We start from the raw sequence: 20,805 nt of genomic DNA on the forward strand, positions 1-20,805 counted from the left end.
GGAAGAGATAGATTTGCAAATCAGGTGCTATGAAAAAAAGTTGGCACAAAGTTACATTTATCATCATTTGTTTATTGTCATTTCTTAAATAATAATTTGTTTTCCTCAAGGATTCTTTTTGCAGTTTGGCTATACCTATTAAATTCCACTTCATTTTGAAGTTCCTATTACTAGAAAGGTGCTAGTGAAGAGGATGATGTTTCATTAATTTCATGCATCCTTTTTATATTTTTTCTTTAACACATGTGTGTATGTATGTATGTGTGTATGTGTGGGGGATCAAACCCAGGGCCCTGGACAGTTAGGCAAGTCCTCTACCACTGAGCTGCATCTCCAACCCAGGGGCTGCCTTTCAACTGGAATATTTTCTCTATGTGATAATGAGCTGGGAAATGGCTCATAAAATATTATGGTTTACAAAATGTCAACATGGTGTCTTAATGATCTAGTTTAATTATAATGACTTGTTTAGCATGAACCTTTGGTAATAAAATCCTCAATAGCTGTGTAAATAGTTTTGTATCTTTAATGATCTCAAAAGACCTAGAACTTAAACTAAAAAATATATCCTGTCTTTCTAGCTTTGAATTATGAATATATAATGGCAGTTTCACATTGATGAATGACCAAAGTTGAATATATTTTTTTCCTTTAGACAAGATAGGAATATCACTTTGGAGTTTAGAACTGAAATTAAAATTACCACTTGTTCTTTGTCCTTTGGTATAATTTTGAGGTGAGGAGTGAAAGAAAGGACCTCGCCCCCACTCAAAATTCTAAAAATTTGAAAACTCAGTAATACACATTTCCTGGAAGAAATGTACATGGTCATTATATCTTTAACCTCATCACTAATGAAGGAAATATAGACTTAACATGCTGTTGGTATTAGATTGGGAAAGGATTTATTTATTTATTGATTGATTGATTGGTTGGTTGCTGTTTTTGGATCGAACCCAGGGCCTTGTACATGCTAGGCAAGTGCCCTGCCACTAAGCTATACTCCCAGTCCCTAACTGGGAAAGTTTCTGCTGTTATTCTGAGGTGATAAATGGACAAAGAAAACGGCTTTCACATGACTTGATGACAGTCAACTTCACACACCTGCCATAAGCCACACCTGGCACCAGTTGCTTAGGATGAGAGTCTTTAGAAGCCCAGCAAACTGGCAGGACAGCTCTCCCTGGGAATCTTCCACATACTCCACATGGTTGTCTACATAGCCATCTAGAAGCTATTCTCCGGTACACCAGCAACAACTTTGGTGCTAAGAAATGGGAGTCATATTGGCAGGTTTAAGCCTCCTGGCTTAAAAGCTTCACTCCCCTGGGAGTTGCTGTCTATTGTAACTACTATGTCCCCTACTACATAGCTTTCCAGTTCCCTGCAAGGTATATATCAGTTATAAAGGTTACTGAACTCAGGAGGGCCGAAAGATATGGTGCATGTTGGGTATATTTTGATTCCTTCAGGTCAAAATATATTGATCAATCGGGTTACCACTCCCCCCCCCCCCAAAGTGGTGAAGCTTGGTAATGAAGTTGACAGTGTACCTTTACTAGGTTCCCAGGAGAACAGAGCTAGAAAATTAACTCAAACCAGGCATGGTGGTACACGCCTTTAATCCCAGTGTTATAGTCAGCTTTTCATCACTGTGACCAAAAGACCTGACAAGAACATTATAGGAGGAAACGTTTATTTGACTCATAGTTTCAGAGGTCTCAGTCCATAGATGACCAATTCCATAGATCTGGGCCCAAGGTGAGGCAGAACATCATGGCAGAAGGATGCAGTGGAGGAAAGCAGCTCAGAATGTGGCAGCAAGGAACCACAGAGAGCTCCATGTGCCAGAGATAAAATATAAACCCCAGAGGTGTGCCCCCATGACCTTCCTCCTCCAGCCACACCCTGTCTGCCTACAGTTACTGCCCAGTTAATTTATTAGAGGATGAATCCATTGATGAGGTCACACTTCTCATAATCTAATCATTTCATCTCTGAACCCTCTCACACATGAGCTCTTGGAGGACTTCTCATCTCTAAACCTTAACACTCAGCAAGTCCAAAAACTTAGGCAGGAGAATCATAAGTTCAAGGTCATCCTGGACAACTTATTAGGAAGACCTTATCTCAAAATTTTAAAAGGGCTGGAGATGTAGCTCAGTAGTAAAGTGCCCTTGGGTTCTCTCCCCAGTACTACCAAATATATATATATATATATATATATATATATTTTGAAGTTAACTTTAAAAATCTCACAAAGGGACAAAAGGGCTTTTTTTTTTTTAAAAAAAAAAATCCTTTCTCATAAATGATAAGTGAATGTAATTTTAAAAATCAAATGTTGGCAAAATACATTGAAAGTTTTCAATATTGTATACATTTTCAATATGGAAGTTTGGGTGATTTTAGAGATTTATTATAAAAATAAGAATGTAGCTGGGCATAGTGTTACACACATGTAATCTCAGCCCCTCAGGAGACTGAGGCCAGATTTCAAGTTCAAAGCCAGCCTCAGCAACTTAGCAAGACCCTAAGCAACTTTGGAAGATCATGTCTCAAGGGTTTTTTTTTTGTTGTTGTTGTTGTTTTTTTAAGGCTCAATGGTTAAATGCCCCTGGGTTCAATTCCTATTACACCCTGCCACCCCCCACCACCCCCCCACCCCGGCATAAAGATATAGCCAGGCAGGGTGGTGCATCCCTGTAATCCCAGGGACTTAGGAGGCTGAGGCAGGAAGATTGCAAGTTTGAGACCAGTCTCTGCAATTTATCCACACACTGATTTAAAATAAAAATAAGGGTTGGGGTTTAACTCAAGGGATAGAGCACTCCTGGGATAAGTTGTCAGTACAACAGCTGCAACAAAAATACAATCCAAGCTGTACTTTCAATCAAATAAGAATCTTGTAAGGAATATTTGTAGAAATGTTGGTTGTATTTATTACCTGCTGTTTTGTATTAGCTGAATTTCTTATTCTCCTTACAAATGAATGATGGAGTTAGTTGACGCAGTAGAAATGCTGTGTATTATAGAAGACCAGCTCTGCCACTTAGACTGGAGTTCTAAGTAGTTCATGGTTCCATAGGGACTATGCCACCTTGGCATGCACTTTCCTCATCTGTAAAATGAATAGATTGGATATGGTATATCTTAAGTCCTTCTCAACTGAAGATTTATGATAAGCCAGCTGTGCTGGTGCATGCCTATTATTCCAGCAACTGAGGAGGTCGATGCAGGAAGATTGCATGTTCAAAGTCAGCTTGGGAAAATTTGTGCAACCCTATCTCAAAATTTATAAATATAAAGAACTAGGAACGTAGTTCAATGGCAAAGAGCCCCCAAGTTCAATCCCCTGTATCCCCCACACACAATTATGATGATAAAAGTTCCTGATAATTTTGTGCTTTGTCTTTCAGTTTATATCTGTTCAAATTAGGAATAGCACCCCAGATCCAGGATTTGTTGGGCAAAGTGGACTTCACAGGTACTATTCTTTCTATATATATATATATATATATGTATTTTTTAACAAGCTGGTTACTAAAACAAAGTACCGAGACTTTCTTTTTCATTTTGATATTGTGGATTCTTTTGTTAACCAGAAGAGAAAACTTAACTGTCTTGTTTTATTCAGCTGGATGCCCTTTCCCCATGTTTGTGTGATGAGACTCTCAGGCTGGACTCTTCCTAATGCCCTTGTTTAGAAAGCGCTTCACTTTCCAGAGGAGGCATTTATTGATATGAATGTACTCATTCCTGCTGCCATCTCTCTCTATGTGGCTTTATTTCATTTTGTTATTTGTTGTTTCATTCTTTTTTAGAGGAAGAAATCAGTAATATGAGAAAAGAACTTGAGAAATATGGAATACAAATGCCATCTTTCAGCAAAATAGGTGGTATTCTGGCCAATGAACTGTCTGTGGATGAAGCTGCATGTAAGTCTATCTAAAATCCAAACTTATCATTGATATGCAATTTACCCATACTTTTTTTTTGTTTTTATGATGTAAAATAGTATATTTAGAAGATATTTTAAGAATGCTGAAAGTCATTATTGTATGTATTATAGTTAGTTAATTTGAGGATGTCTATCAGAATGTAATTGAGTAATTGATTTTGAACTTTCAACGTTCACGTGTACAGTGTGAATTAAGAATTTCCAGAAATATCTTCATTCTCCAAAATATTTTTCTACATTCTGTGTCTTTACATTTTAGTGGTAGGGTACATTTGCTATGACTCTTTTAGGGTTACAAGCTAAATTAGAGGTATTCCTTGGAATCTACTTATTACTTTAAAATGTGCTATATTACCTTAACCATAGAGTGTAACTCTGAACCATAGTTCATATCTCTGAATTCCTAATGATTGGCAGTGCTTAGCTCATTTTAGCCATTCAGTGCAAGTTGGATAAACAAATAGGGCTTACTTAACAGATGCTGCAATCAGAACAAAAGACAAAGTGACATGAGGAAAGATTGTCGGGTACTCCATGATATCTCTGATGTTTATCTCTATCTCCATACTTACTAGAAGCCAAGGAAGACAATAAAACTGCTTGAGTTCAAGTAATGTCAAGGCAACTGTAGATGTTGTCTTTTGCTGACAAAATTCTCTTTTTTCTCTTAATTTTGCAGTACATGCTGCAGTTATAGCCATTAATGAAGCTATTGAAAAGGGAGTAGCAGAGCAGACCATTATAACGCTAAGAAACCCAAATGCAGTTTTAACTTTAGTGAATGACAACTTCGCACAGGAATATCAGAAAGAACTCTGGGAAGCCAAAAAGAAAAAAGAAGAAAATGCAAGACTGAAGGTACTTAATAAGATTCTGAGTAATAAATATAGTTATGAATATGATTTACTAGATTTAAAAAGCCTTACTTTTTAAAATGATATTTTAAAATCAACTTTCTTTGTCCATAGATAGTTGGTTTGGAAATGTAAGGGTGAAAGAAGACCATATACTACATATCAAAATTAGATAGACTTTTTTTTTATGAAGAATATTATAGGTTGGAAGGATTGAAGGTCATGTCATAAACATACTCCTTACCCAGAAAACGTAGAAGTAGTAGCCAAAGATGACCGTCAGCAGATCCTGTTTTGGCCAAGTGACTTTGTATTTATTAGTAGAGGTGAATGATTTAATGTGGTGAAGTTTAAAGAGGGTAGTTTTTAATCTGCTATCTTCATTTTTTCCTAAGAGTTAACCCTTCATATATTTAAAGGTAGCAAATATGTCTCAGCAAGACAAATTGCTCCTGATCCTAACCCCGTCTAGCCAGTTATTGAAAGCTTTATCCACACTGAGGACTTCTACTTCATCACCAGCTTTCTCTCATGGGGCTCTTTCTAGTCACTTTTAGGCATATTATTTTTATGGCTTTTCCTCACCTGGTAGCTTCTATCAGCATCCACTGCCTTGAGATTGTCTGCTCCCTCAGGTTATGTGTCTTGGCTGCCATGGTAGCCATCAGCCCTGATCTCTTAGTGTCTCCTCCTCTTCCTCCTTTTACACATAGAGATCCTTCCAGGTCCGACATTGATCACTTCTCTGTTTTTCCTCCATTGAGCTCATCTACTTGTTGAGGAAGTCACTGGTCAACTTTGTACAAGTTCCTTTCAAATAGGCCTCTCTACTCCTCCTCCAGATCTCGTCGTCCCCGTCTCCCAGGCCTTGCACTCCACCACTGCAGAAGAGTGCTCATCTTCACCCTCACAATGCTCCTCCCCCAAGTCCTTGGTTTGGAATGACTACCACCTTGTCCAGAACTCTTGTGTCCTCCCTGTCCTACTCATGGCTATATTCTGTCCTTTTTTTTTTTTTTTTTTGCCAACTTAAATCTAGTGCCTGGTCTAGTCTCACCAAACTTGTCTTAGTGCTACCCTCCTGACCTTGTCATAGGACTCATAGCACCTTCCTCATGGGGTTTCCCTGATTCCTGTCATTCTCCAAGCCAACCCCTCTCAGAGCTTGACTTTGCAAAATTAATCTTTAACTATAGATCTGATGTCACCCCACCTAAAACCTCTTCTGATTCTTTAGTGCCTACTGAATTAAGTACAGGTCCTTAGCTTGGCCTTCAAAGGCCTCCATGAGGCCTAACAGACCTCTCTACCTTTTTAGCTAACCCTGGACATATATTCCATTGATGGCCCAACATGGCAAGCTTTGTGACCTGTGTGACCAACTCCTGCTGTCTACCTCCTGTCATCCAATCAGCCTTTATGGTTACTCTGTTCCTCCAAACCCTCCTCAGTTGTTAATGCTTTTCAAAGTTTCCTTCCCAATTTAGTTTGAATCTGTTTTTTAATAGAATCTGTTCTGTTCTGTTGTGAATAATTGTTATTTGCATTCTTAATTTTATTAGATCAAATCAAGTGAAATTACCAATATTTAGCTGTTTTTCACTTTAAAAAATGACAAGACTGCCAGGTTTAATGGTTCAACCTACTCAGGAGGCTGAGAGAGGAGAGTTCCAAGTTCAAGGCCCTACCTGGACAACTTAGACCATCTTTCCAAATACAATTTTTAAAAATGGGCTGGGGTGTAACTCAGTGGTAGAATACTTGACTAGCATGTGTGAGGCCCAGGGTTGAATCCCTAGTGCCCCACCCCCCCCAACACCAAACACAACACCAAACACCCAACAACAAAAACCCCAATACTAAGTCATGAAGCCTAATATTTTCCACTTTAGAAGTTTACCCTTTTTCTAAGAGTCAATGGATCTGTCCTTTGTAATTCTTGCTGAATGTCTCTCCCCTAGTTGCCTGCACAGAGCAAGCACTTCACAAATGTTTGTACTGATCTGAAATGAAAACTAGTGGGTTATTTTAAATCACTGCTTGCATTTTTGCATTCAAGTGTTGAACATTGGAAAGATTTTTTTGAACCTTAGGAATCAGTTGAGGACTTTGTTTTGCAGAATAGCTGTATTTCAGAAGAAGAAAGAGATGCATATGAAGAACTGCTGACACAGGCAGAAATCCAAGGAAATATCAATAAAGTCAATAGTAAGTAATGTCTTATATGAAAGAAATGGATAGTTTTATAAGCTACAAACTTCCTTTACTAGAATCTCCAATTATGTACTTCCAAAACTGTTTTGTGTGATGAAAAATCTGGTAAATGTCAGTATTGCTCTTAATCATAATTTGACATTTGACATTTGGAGTCTTTTGGTGTACCTCCTCCTAGTCCATACAAAGTATTTCCAAGTACCCTGAAGTTAGTTTGATTCTACCTTCCTGTTTCATTATAGGTACAGTACACTTCATATTTTGAATCTGTCCCTTTTGGACTATTATTGAATTTTATTTAGTGAAAGATTATGACTACAAGATTATATCTCCTTGCCTGTGATAGTTGATGGTGTTCTATGGAATTATAAAAAATATTATTGACACTTATGCCTTTTATTCCTTCTCAGTCACTAGTCTTTAGTTTGCAAGAATTCTTTTCTTACAGCTTGTTTAGTTTTAATGCAAGAGAATAAGATTATAAGAGCTCCAACAGCAATTGGTTAGCATGTGGTACTTATAAGAGAGTAAGACTATTGATGGGCCACATTAAATTACACAATGCAGGGCTGGGGATGTGGCTCCAGCAGTAACGCGCTCGCCTGGCATGCATGGGGCACTGGGTTCGATCCTCAGCACCACATAATATAAAATAAAGATGTTGTGTCCATGAAAACTGAAAAATAAATATTAAAAATTAAAAAAAATTACACAATGGCAGGTTTGAGTCTCACTTCCCTGATCCTCTAGTTTAATTCCTCCTGGTTCCTTGTTCAGTTATGTGACTATAAAGAATAGAAAATTTGGGTGGTTAAAATAAACATATGCAGGTCAGACCCATCAATCTTGTTATTAGACTCTTTCTTCCTCTAGTAAAATTTATTATTACTTGAGCCTCAGAAGAGGTAGCAAGGAATTCTACTAAACTTTTGTATTCTCTAGATCAATGTAAACAATGCATATATTCCCTCCCAAAAAAAAAAAAAAAAAAAACGAATTCATGATAGAACATTTGGACCTAAAGCATGTGAACCCCACTGTCAAACTTAATTTGAAGTGTTCACTAATTACGATAGTATTAAATCTTGCCCTATATGTAACTTCCTAAATGAGTTTGGAATATTTTTTATTGCTTTGAACACCTTCAAGGAAATGCACACCTGCAGGTGTTACTCAGAAGTCTGCTCCTAAGTTGGTGGGGAGAAACAAAGTCCCAAAGGGTTCAAACAAAGTATTCAAGGAAGCTCAAATAAAGTTAATGTCAATGTTTGGCAGTTAGCAACTGAGTAAACTTGAGAATTTAACTCACATACAATATAGCTGAGAGTTCTCAGGTGACTTTTTTTTTTTTTTTAAGTCAATACCCTATTATTTGGAGGGTATATTTTTCTATTCTTCTATCCCTATTAAATCTGAATCAGGTTAGTGATGGTATATGATATTCCAATTTCGGGTTTCTCTTTCTCCTCTTTTTGAAAGCTGAGAATTTTCATTTTAAGAAAAAATTAATATTGCCAGTAAGACAACATCTGAAGTCCATAGCTTAAAAAGGAAATAGTTTCATAATCTTTTACTATCTTTTATTTTTGAAATGGTTGCAACCACTAAAACAGTCTTTCGTGTTAAATAAAATGCCTTATAAGTAAATATTTAATATACAATGACACAATTTTCTGCCTGCAAATTTAATGCCAAATTAGCTATACTTTTTTCCCCCTATTTTTAAGTAAAAGGCATTGGATGATTTGCACATAATGGAATAATTAGCTGAAATTGATAAAGGGCATTACAATGTTTGGTGGCTTTAAAGGTGCAGAACAAGATTATTCTGAAGTTTTTGATCTGTCCTCATCTAGAAATTTATAGCACGGTAGGACTGAAAGTAGTCTTATAAAAACAATCTGAAGCTATTTTGGTTGGTAATGTGACAATGAGACAGAGGAGCACTTTAAAATCTAAATAAAATATATGTACTTTAACAAGCTCTTCCCCAGCAGTGTGGGTTATTACATTAAAATGGTGAGGCTTTGGGGCTGGGGCTAGGGCTCAGTGGTAGAGCGCTTGCCTAGCACGCGCAAGGCGCTGGGTTCAATCCTCAGCACCACATAAAACAAATAAATAAAATAAAGTTAAAAAAATAACTTATTAAACAAATGCTGAGACTTTACATTTGTAGCAGTTATTGTATTGGCCTAGGTGACAGCTTTGGTGGTAAAGCCAGTGGTTCTGTCTTCAGAGATTTCAGTTTTGTTTAAACTGTGGTCATTTGGCTTTTGTGTTTGGCTCATGCGTTCCATTCATTGCACACTATATTATGTTAAGATCACGGCTGGAAATTTTATTAAAGGCAGTATAAATGAGTAAAGATGAAACTTCTTTAGAAGAAACAGTTTATTAAAAGGGTTTTAAGGGTATGGGTTTCTGGTAATATTTAACATCCAGTTATACAAACCCACATAATAAAGTTCTCAGAGGTGAAGCAAGATCCTACTTAGAGTATTTCCAGATGCAGCTGAAAGGCTTTGGCTAACTTTAACAGAGCAATAGACACCACAAACAATCGCCAACCTTCCTTTCTGGATATTTGTCCCATTAATTCTAAGTATAAAAAAGTAGTGCTTGGTATCCAAAGATTTTTTATATTAAGTACATGTTTCCAGTTGGGATTGACTCAAAGAGCTCCATTAGTCATGTTTCTTAGCAGAAAGGATGCTCCTTGCAAAAGTAGAGAAAATTAGTTGTCATCTTGTCAAAAAGGGTAGAATAATCGTAGCTGCAGTCCAGTCGTGTTTTACACAGACAAACTTGCTTTGAAAATCTCTAGAAATCTATGGGTCTTTGTTTTTCTTGCTACCCAGATGACTTGTTTAGAGGGCACACTCTGCAGGCTCCAGTGATAGAATGCATCACCCGTTCTTCCATTAGTTCAGCAATTCAGTTTTTATGCCTAGTAAACGAGGCTCAATCTGCTGTTCCAAGCACCCTTAGTTTGATCACTAAAATTCCTTGTAACAACTGGTAGAAAGATTACATAGTTTATGATGTATCAGATAATAGAAGTGGCTAAGTATCCAAGTGCTTATGGGGGTTTACCAAATGCCAGTTCATCAAAGGATACAGAAGCTGGGCAAGACTTGTTTCTGGTGTTCATGTAGCTTTAAGTCTTCTTAGGGAAGCAGTACTCAACCACAAGGAGCAATGGAAGAAAAGCCTGGTGGAGTAGCCTAGTTTTAAATAGCTGAGGGATTTTACAAAGTGAGAAATCCTCAGGGACTGAAACAGTTTGAAGGTATCATGGAAGAGGAGGGGACCAGAGCTAGTCCCAAAGCAAGGATTTTGAAGGGAAGTCATACTAGGCAGGAATGATCCTGTAGCCCCAGCTCCATCAATGCTGAGTGAGGTTCTTCTAGGGACTGACTCCAAGGATTGGGCTGACTTGTATTACTGAGTTGGCTCAGTAATATAGGGTTTTACCTGTCCCCTATCTGTAGCTCTTCAGAGTTCTTGGAAACTGACAGCTTAGAGTTCTTGGGAAGAAAGGTTGGCTGGGTTAGGCAGGGGTGTGGGGGACGACAATTATTCTGAAGGAGCCATGTGAACCCATCCTCAGGATTGGCTGCTGTGGACCACATCAATGCTGTCATTCGGGAAGGTGACCCTGCAAATACACTGCTTGCACTGAAGAAACCGGAGGCCCAGCTCCCTGAGGTCTATCCCTTTGCTGCTACTATGTATCAGAATGAACTCCTCAACCTCCAGAAACAGAACACCATGGTGAGTCAGAAGAGACTGTATGCACAGAAACAAAGCAACTGAGGAAAGCAGGGAGAGGGTGGGGAAGCGAGAGTCTCTCACACTCATCTCCAGCCTCATGACCCACCTGTGCAGATCCCTAGCCTTCCCTCCTCTTTAACTCTTGCTTTAGACTATGAGAAGATTCTAAGAGCCTAGTTGGAAATTCAGAGAATGGTCTACAGGAATATACATAAAAACAGTTGTTTCAATTCTGTGTTATTTTTGGAAGAAATTTAGATAATTTTTTAATTATATTGAAGTGTTTTTAAAATATGTAATGTTTTTGCTATAGAAAAATAAGCTAGCTCTAAAACGTTTCTAGAAATGTACAACTAAGAACATTAACACCATGGCTTTGGTTTTTTTCTTTCATATGCTAATAGGGATCAACTGTGGTTTACCGTAAGAGCATGTTTATTAGTATTTCTATGAGCCAAGCAGGAGAGCAGAATGCTTTAAAGTACTAGAAGCAGAACCAAAAATTTTCCGTAGGAGAGAGCCATATTTCAAAAAAATAGGCATCCTTACAACTGTTTAACCATTGTTCAAAAAGTGTTAGTTCACTATACACATCATCTGTCAAATTTCTACAACACTAGATTAAATGTTCTATGTTTGAGGCCCTTAAATCAATCTCTAACACAGATACACACACACACACACACACACACACACACACACACACATACACACACACACACACATACACACACACACAAAAGGGAAAGAACTTAAACATAGAAGATTAGTAATTGGATCTTAAAAATCAGAATTAGCACTCATACACACACACACACACACACACACACACACAAGACCAACACATCAGTTATATTATAGCATTAACAAGCAATTCACAAGACAACGAATATACAAATGGCAAATACATGAGAAGTTGAAACTCAGAAGTAAATATATATATTAAGAATAGTTAAGGGACTTAACCGCTGAACCCCTTCCCAGTCCTTTATATTTTTTGTCTAGAGACAGGGTTTTGCTGAGTTGCTCAGGGCCTTGCAAAGTTGCTGAGACTGGCTTTGTACTTGCAAGTCTCCTGAGTTGCCAGGATTAAAGGCCTGTACCATCACACCTGGTTTTATTAGAAGGATTTAACCCAATGTAGGTATAAATGTGGGGCAGTGGGCATTTCCTAAATAACTAATAGGAGTGTGAATGGTACAGTCTTTCTGGAGGGTAATGTACATCAAAGGCCCCTGCTCCGGACCATTATATTCTAGAAAATGAGCCTAATATGAATGAAAAAGTTTTAACCATGAGGATATTTCACAGCATTGTTTATAATATTGAGAAACAGGAAACTAACCACATGTTCAATAACGGATTGCTTAATTTGTGGTACTTTCATATTCTAGAAATACCATGCAACCAATAAAAATTATAATGATCAGAAAAAAACCCACACTAAGTGGGAGGGGAAAATGCCTTGAATCTAAAATATATTGCATTATCTTTTTTTTTTGTAATCAGAAAATAAAGTAAAAAGTACAAAACCTGTAAATGAATGCATGAATTAAAAATGAAAAGGGTGTAGCCTAAAGAGTTTGGGTGATTGGATTTGTTTTCTTATTTTTGATAATCAAGACTTTCTGTTTTCTAAATAAAAATTCAATATTTTATGATAAAGGCAAATATAGATTGTTTTCTTAAATTACATTTAATTTTTTTCATTCATTTTTCTCTTGCACTTGTCTAACTTTGAAGCCCACAGTCATTATAGCTCAGTCATTTATCCCCAGGTGATCATAGTCAATCTGTGGTCATCCAGCCACATTTCTTCTTGTGTTTTCCTCATCCTTGCTATAGCCTACTTTAGATATTCATGAACTGTGCACTGGAAGAAGTAGAGGAGGTAAATTGGCAAAGGTTCCATTCTGCTCTTTACTTGCAATCTTGTGCCTCCCTTAGGCAGTAAGCCTGTAGTTCAGGTATTTAGACAAAATTTACTTACATGCTTCATATGATAACCTCTTCCAAGTGGCTTTAGAAGGTAAAATTTTGCTTTGTTACTCTGAAATTGCTTTGCTTCAATATTTCTGTGGAGATCCACAAAGCTATAATAATGCATTTGTATATAAATATTACATTATACACATGTCTTGTTCACAGTCTAATTAAGCCGGGAGAGTGGGGTAGATTGCAGACAGGCCAAAGAAAGTGCCTCAGAACATCATGGGAGACATATGATTTGTTGGGGAAAGCTTTCAAGAGATCCTGACAGTTCCAAAGAGAGTTCAGAAGACATAGGCTGACAGATAGCACCTCCATCTCTCATGGTGCTCTGCCAAGCAGTGCCTCTTCTCCCTCACAGTGTTTTGTTCAGTGTGGCCAATTGAATTAGTGACATGTATCCTTTCCATGGTGCCCTCAAATCTGTGCCTGTCCCCAATTAGAAAGGGGTTTTATATGTTAGGCTGCCCAAGCAGTGACATCACCAGCATTGGCTTAGTTTGCTCTGCCTGGCAGGATCCCAAGGAGCAACTGTCCTGGTGTATGTGCAAGAAAGTAGTTTTCTACAGATAACAGTAACTTGCCCTAGCTCCCAGTGTGCGTAGAGAAAGCCATTGTACTTTGAGATTATATGTATAAGGATTTTCCAGCCCAGACTTGCTCTCAGTATTCCCTTAATATGTAAGATTTTTGTAAACAGAAATTAAGGGCATTAAGGGATGTGTTTTACTGTCCCCCTTTGTTTTTAGCAGTGATCTAACATATAATATCCTAAAGATAAAGATGTATATCAGCTTTTTTGGGAATTGTTTTCCAAGTTCTTCCTTGTGTTCCTTTCATATAATAAAAGAAATATCCCTTTTAAAGTTGGAACAAGTGGTATAAGATGGGTAAATGGAAAAAAATATTGAAGGGGAAGGATGTTCTGAATCTAAGATATATGTTTTTTAAATAAGCCAAATCTAGATTATAAATTATTTATAAGATTTATAAATCTAGATTTATAAGTTTGAGGCCATAACCTGGAGTTGTGGCCTCAAAATCATAAATCTGTTGATCCTTACTAGTTTTATGAAATATTTACCTCAAATTTCTTCAGATAGCAAGACTTTGTAGTATATTTTAATGGTTCTACCAATTTATAAAAATGTTACTTAATCTTGCTTTTTTGGAATTAGAAACAATTTTTTTTACTTAATTAAAGATCTTGATTTATTTTTCTGGAGTTATAATGTTTAGTTGAGATTCTCCCCTCTTTTCTTTTATCCTTAATTCAAACTAATAATCATTAATTGTGCTAAAATCTTGCAGGGGACTCTCAGTCTAAACCTTGGCTTAATTATAAGGTTAGACTGAACCTATACACAGCCAATACAGCTGAGAGTAGGTATCAACCTTGGAAATGTAGATATTTCTGGAATTATAACTGTTGGTCATAATTAATGCAGCCCCCTCCCCCCGAAATGATCACCTAAGGAAAACCTAGGAGCCATTTATCTAAAGCCAATGAGAAGTAGGTAGGCAATGACTTCTCAGCTGGGCTGTCAAAATCTTTGCCTTTTCATTGTTATTTGCAGTGTGCATGCTACACCCTATCACATCCTATAATTTGAGGACCTTACATTGCTGTGTGTTTGCCAACAGAACTATTTGGCCCATGAGGACCTCTTGTTTGCGGTGGAAATGTTGTCTGCTGTTGCTTTACTAAACCAGGCCTTGGAGAGCAATGATCTTGTGTCTGTGCAGAATCAACTCAAAAGCCCCACAGCAGGCTTCAACAATCTGGATGAGGCATGTGTGGAACGGTAAGGAACATTTTCCAATCCTCTTTCAATGCAGAAATTTGTGTTTGGCGGATAGCATAAATTAAGAATTTGTTCCTTGGTGGAAAAATCCATATACCACCCTCATGTTTCTTGAGAGCTAGTCTACTCTGTTTGAAGAGTTATTCTTATTAGAGGCCTCCTTCTTCCTTTTTTTCTTTTTTCTTTTGGTACCAGGGATTGAACCCAAGGGTGCTTTTATCCAGTTCTTTTATTTATTTATTTATTTATTTATTTAGAGACAGATCTAGAATCTGCAATCCTCCTATCTCAGCTTCTGGAGTTGCTGGGATGAGAAGTGTGTATCACTGTGTTCTTTGGAGGAATAAAGCAAATTTTAAAATGATCACCTTAAGGCAATTAATGACTGGTCATTGACAGGTTATGTAATGGGCTAAAAATAGAGGAATCATTGAAAACATACCTTAAGGGCTTCTTGGAGATAGTAGACTGTAGAAGAGTTGGAAGCAAACTAATAGTCATCTACTCCACTAATTTTTCAATTCACTGGTGAGGAAACTGAACCTGGAGTTATGGCCTCAAAGATGGACAGGACCATACCCCACTTTTTCTATTATTAAGTCAGGGGAATTCTGAGCCTGCAATGGGTCGTGGCAGTGGGTAACAACCTCAATTTAGTATCTTTCGTTTCATGTTCCTGAAATATGCTTCTAGACGGTACAACTGATATTATAATAAAACACTATAGTAGATCTAAAGAGAAAATTAAAATCTAAAGAGCCAGAATTTAAGATTCTTTTTGTTGTTTGTTTTTTTGTTTTTTTTTTTTTTTTTTTTTTTTTTTGGTGCAGAGATTTGAACCGAGGCCTCATAAATACTAACACACTGAGCCCTCAGATTAGAGACTCGGTAAGACAAAACTTGAGTTAAAAATGAGGGAACCTTGGATTTTTGTGACCACCAGAGGGAGATGTCTGCTTAGATCTTGACAAAAGCCTTTTCAGATACTGTTTCCAGGACTACTTTAATCTGTAGATTGGCTAATTGTCTTGGGTAATATACAGTAAACAGAAAAAGAGGAAAAAACAACAACAACAAAAATCAGAGACTTCTTAGAATTTAAGCAAGTGGTGTTTGACCACTTGTGTGCAAACAAAATGACCAAAAAGTACTGGGAAGACAGTGAATTTTGCTTGTTTTTAGTTTTCCTGGAGAAACTAATGTTCTTATTCTACTTTAGTTAAACCATCTGGTTCATATAACTCCCCAGAGTTTGTTTCCAAGGTAATTTATTTCTGCCTCCACTGTTCCCATTAATGGCATCAACCTCTTCTCCGAGCTTAGAAACCTAGAGCTACATTGTGCTGTGAGGAGCCTGCTCCTTTCTGGTCTCCGTAGTCAAACTGTTTCAGGATGCTGCTGCAAAACATTTCTTCTCCCAACAACCACCCTTATTTAATCTTTATGTTTCTCACTTTGTTTTGTAATAACCACCACAGTTCCCACCTCTTTTCTCTTCCATCCATTCATCATTCTCAATGGATAGATAGATAGATAGAGACAATAACTTTATTTTATATATATATTTTTTATGTGGTGTTAAGGATCAAACCCAGTGCCTCATACGGGCTAGGTGAGTGTTCTGCCACTGAGCCACAGCCTCAGCCTTCACCATTCATTCTTACCTAACAAGGCTTCAATCACTCTTGGTTCTGGAACAGAATGCAAAGCTGGTCTGTCCCTTGTGAAGCTACAGTCTGTTGATACATCTTGGTGCATAATTGTTAGGACTGTTCCATATATTTAGCAGCCCAGCCACTTTAAATGAAAGTAGTCCTCACCTACCCAGTCATTCATTTTGATGAGCAAAAATCCCCTCTCCATTTACAAACACCCCATAAGGAAGTGGTACCCACTGCATTTGAGAACTATGTTTGTACGTGTATTAGTCAGTTTTGTGTGACTACAACAAAATACCTGAAATGATTAACTTAAACAGAGGCAAGGTATATCATAACTCACAGTTCTGGAGTTGCTAGTCTATATTCAAGTGGCCTCACGGCTTTGGGTAGCAGCATATCGTGGTGGAAGCACATGGTGGACAGAATAGCTCACCTCATGAGCCAAAAAACAAAGAAAGAAAAAAACTGGAGCCCTACAGTCCCACCTAGTGATATACCCACAAAGACCTAAGGATCTCCTGCTAGGCTCCTCCTCACAAGAGTCACACTAGGGACCAAGTCTTTAACACATGAACCTTTGGGGGACACTCATCCAAAGGATAGCAATACCTATTGATTTCAATCAGGACCTACAGATACAGAGTCTAAGTGATTTGTAGGAGAAACATTTGAAATTTGTATATTTTGATGATTTTTACATTTTTATTTAAGTATATTCTGGATCACCTGGACAACTACCTCGGTGACCCAGTACCAACATGAGATTTCAGGGTCCACTTTTGTTCTTGTATTAATTGTCACATTAGCCCCAAGTGATCTTCCACAGCCTTAGTATCAACCTGGGTTCACTTTCAATATCAACCTGGGTTCTTGGAAACCAGGGCTTGCAGGTTATCAAGTTTGAAAAGCACAGCTCCATAGGGCCACTCCTTATGGTTGTACAGATTCACAGCACAGGGGTGCTGGGCAGGCCCACCTTGATGAAGCCTTGCACAGTCTCTACACCTCTTCACCATGGCTTCCACTCCTATAGTTGTATTTTCCCAGAGATTCTTTTGTTTAATTCTCACAAAAGTGACATATGGGTTAGCCTTGACTCCAGGAATATACTGTTCCAGGTTAACTATTCCTCTATTTAATTGTTCTTTGTTCTCATCTAGGAACTCCACATTCCAAACATGTTGTTCTGACATTAGCTCCAGCTACATCTCTAGTTCAATTTTGCACTTTAGCCAAGCTGGATCCAACCACTTCATGGATTTTTTTTTTTTTTTCCTGTCTGTACCTGTGCATGCTCCTTTCACCAACAAAAATTTTTGTATCTTCATCCCACACTGCTCAACATAATATTGGAGCCTTGCTTACTGTATATGATGCTTCTGTGAATTGTTTCCATGCTTCTCATCCCAGCTAAGTTCTTTCTTCTGGGAACTAGCATGATGTGGTTAAAGGAATACAAGCCTCGGAGCCAAAATATCTATGTCCCACCTCCCTAGCTGAGTTCTTTCTTTCTTTCTTTCCTTCCTTCTTTCTTTCTTTCTTTCTTAAGCACAAAAAATGTACAGAACAAAATAACAGCAACAACAAAAACCCTACTCTGCATCTTCATAACTGTTTTGATGATTAAGTGCCTGGTTTAGGGTCTGTCCCAGGGAAGGTGTTCCACCATTAAGAATTTTCTTCCACTTATCCTTCCTTTGAATCTTATCGTATCTAGTCTATGGGATTTTCTGTACTTTTGTGGCCTTTACTGTACTCTGTCTTTTTTTTTTAATAATGTTATTGTATTTTATTTATTTTTATGTGATGCTGAGATCAAATCCAATACCTCACATGTGCAAGGCAAGCACTCTGCCACTGAGCCACAACCGCAGCCCTGTGCTCTGTCCTTATATCTGTTTTGAAATTTTGTCTCCTTGCCCCCAGTCTGAATGGTTCCTCTCGTTCCTCCTAATCTCCCTCTAGTGTCCATCACATATTTTGCATGTAATAAGTGCTTAATAAAAATCTGCTGAACTACATTGGATTGTTAGTCTTCTCAGAGCTTCCAGGGTCTTTTAGATCTATAGCCTCTCTAGTCCATCTATGGCAGAACGAGAAGAGAGTTCGGAGATGAAGGACCTCAATCTGTGTCAGCAGCCTACGGAATGGTTCCCAAGGTTGATTGTTTCAGTCCTGGAGACGACTACACATTTGGAAAAGCCTGTTGAGCTCTGTTGGGTTTCCCCTATAGTCTTTTCTCTTGGCTTGTTGGTATTTATTTCTAAAGAGATGATGAGTGACCCACAAAGGGTCTTTTTCTGTGTTCATCCCAAGCTTTCTCACTTTACTCCTGTTGGATCATGACTTAGACATTAGTATGTGAATCACTTTGCACTTTCTTATAGATGGTTCCTGTCTTCGAGGGATGTTAGCCAGTATAAGCTACTGATTATCTTAATTGCTATGGGAGTCAGTGTTATTTATTAGATATTAGAGTGGTAGAGTTTTTCTTAGGCTTTAAATTCTTGAAAAGGTAAAAATCTCACACAGAGCATTTAGCATTTAGCCAGTTTCGGCCTGTATTTGGAAAGACCTTGTTCATACAGAAAATGAATTGTCACCATCACTTCCTATTTTGAAGATTTTTTTTCTCAAGCTATTTTGGGGAAGATTCTTTTGTGTTTCCTTAAAACATACAGAACTTTGAGAAAATTTGTCACAACCTGGAAAACAGTTTTAGAATGTGTTACTTCTTTCAACCTCTGCTGGTAGTTAGCAAACACCTCAAGCAAGTCAGTAGTGAACTGCAAATGAATCTCTATGTACATAGAGAATGGGCTTTCATTTTCCTGGTGTAAAGATACAAAAACAAACTAACTCTGGAATTTATTTGGTTTCAGCTAACTAGTTCATGTTACCAAGTGGAATAGCATTGGTTCTATAATGTTTAAAGGATAAAATGACTACAAAGAAAAGAGTTTCTTAGTAATATATCAATATGAATAAGTTTTGTCCTAAAATTTCCCTAGACAAGAAAAAAAAATCAAATCTATTTTCCAGAAGTGGTATACAGTGAGGAGAATCAAGGGTCAGAAATAATGTCTGAGTGCCTTGGTAATGAGGGGACATAGAGTTTTGAGCTGCTGCTGTGGAGCAATTGGAGTAATGGACAGATGACAAGGAATTTTTAGGATATTCTGGTTCAATTCATGTGTAATTTCTTCAAGAAAATATACAGTGGAAAATATCAGTTCTTAAGCAAGATTTCTGGAAATGAATAATGGATTTTCTTTCTTCTTTCTTTCTTTTTTTTTCTTTCTCCTTCCTTCCTTCCTTTCTTTCCCCCTTCCTTCCTTCCTTTCTTTCCTCCCCCCTCCCTCCCTTCCTTCCTTCCTTCCTTCCTTCCTTCCTTCCTTCCTTCCTTCCTTCCTTCCTTCCTTCCTTTCAGCATGCTAGGTCTCAAGGCAGCCCACCTATATATCAGTCACAGTGGAAAAGCTTGGCTTTTATAAAGAATAACAAAATAGCCATGGTAGCTTTGGATTTTATTACAGTTCAGAGACTGAGCAGAACCAAGACATGTAATGGGGAGAAATTGAGTTTTAAAAAATATTGTAATTATTATTTCACAGAACTGAGAACTTGCAGTTTTGCTTGAGTTAGGTGTCAGATTGGATTGTTAAAAATATTTATTTTTTAGTTGTAGTTGGACACAACACCTTTATTTTACTTACGTATTTTTATGTGGTGCTAAAGATCGAACCCAGGGTCTTGCATAAAATGCTAGGCTAGCTCTCTACCACTGAGCCACAACCCCAGCCCTCAGATTGGATATTGAGGAACTTTCATTAAACAGAATTCTTTGTAAACATAAAACTACTTTTAAGCAAAACACCAATAGTATAAGTGAGTTTAATGGATGCTGACAGAGTGGCACAAGACAGTTTTATTTGCCCTTCTACTCTTTATCTGACCTCATAACATCTACACTTGGCAATAGATGTCAAATTTAAGATGTAATATGAGCAAAGAATGAATGAATGATTAGTATCATCATTTTCTCTTTCACAGTTACGCCAATGCACTACTCTCCATTAAACTAGAAGCCTTATCCCAAGGGCAAGATAACTTGAGCTGGAATGAAATTCAGAATTGCATTGATATGATTAATATTGAGATTCAAGAAGAAAATGATCGTAAGTATGGGATACTTTCCATCTCTACCTTAGTGGTAAAACAGGGTGCCTAAGTAATTTAATTCCCTAGATTAGAGTTACAAATTTTTGTTTATGGAAGTTTATAAGAACACATTCCCTTAATATGTATGCATTTATTTTTATACAGATGTTAGGCCTGTACTGCTATACCGACATATTATAAATATTCCAAGGCATACACAAAAGACACAAAAGGATAGGGTAAAAATACATAAATAGAAGTCCTTATTATTTTCTTATCTAGACAAGATTACTCTGTAACTTGACTTTTTAAAGCACTCAACTTTATTTTGACCTTTCATTTGGACATTCTTGAAATTTGACATACTTTCTTGTCCTAGGAAGGAA

The 20,805-nt window shown here is 37.5% G+C and overlaps 1 protein-coding gene across 1 annotated transcript in view; it reads left to right on the forward strand.

Moving 5' to 3' along the window:
- Iqgap2 (IQ motif containing GTPase activating protein 2) overlaps nt 1-20,805 on the forward strand; it is a 283,578-nt gene that overhangs the window by 166,428 nt on the left and 96,345 nt on the right. The window contains exons 6-12 of the mRNA XM_076856095.2: nt 3,420-3,487; nt 3,825-3,938; nt 4,641-4,819; nt 6,936-7,023; nt 10,640-10,803; nt 14,437-14,597; nt 20,312-20,436. Coding sequence (XP_076712210.2) covers nt 3,420-3,487; nt 3,825-3,938; nt 4,641-4,819; nt 6,936-7,023; nt 10,640-10,803; nt 14,437-14,597; nt 20,312-20,436 — 899 coding nt within the window. The remainder of the gene's footprint in view (nt 1-3,419; nt 3,488-3,824; nt 3,939-4,640; nt 4,820-6,935; nt 7,024-10,639; nt 10,804-14,436; nt 14,598-20,311; nt 20,437-20,805) is intronic.

The sequence above is a fragment of the Callospermophilus lateralis genome, chromosome 5 (genome assembly GCF_048772815.1).
Source record: "Callospermophilus lateralis isolate mCalLat2 chromosome 5, mCalLat2.hap1, whole genome shotgun sequence".
Taxonomy (NCBI): Eukaryota; Metazoa; Chordata; class Mammalia; order Rodentia; family Sciuridae; genus Callospermophilus; species Callospermophilus lateralis.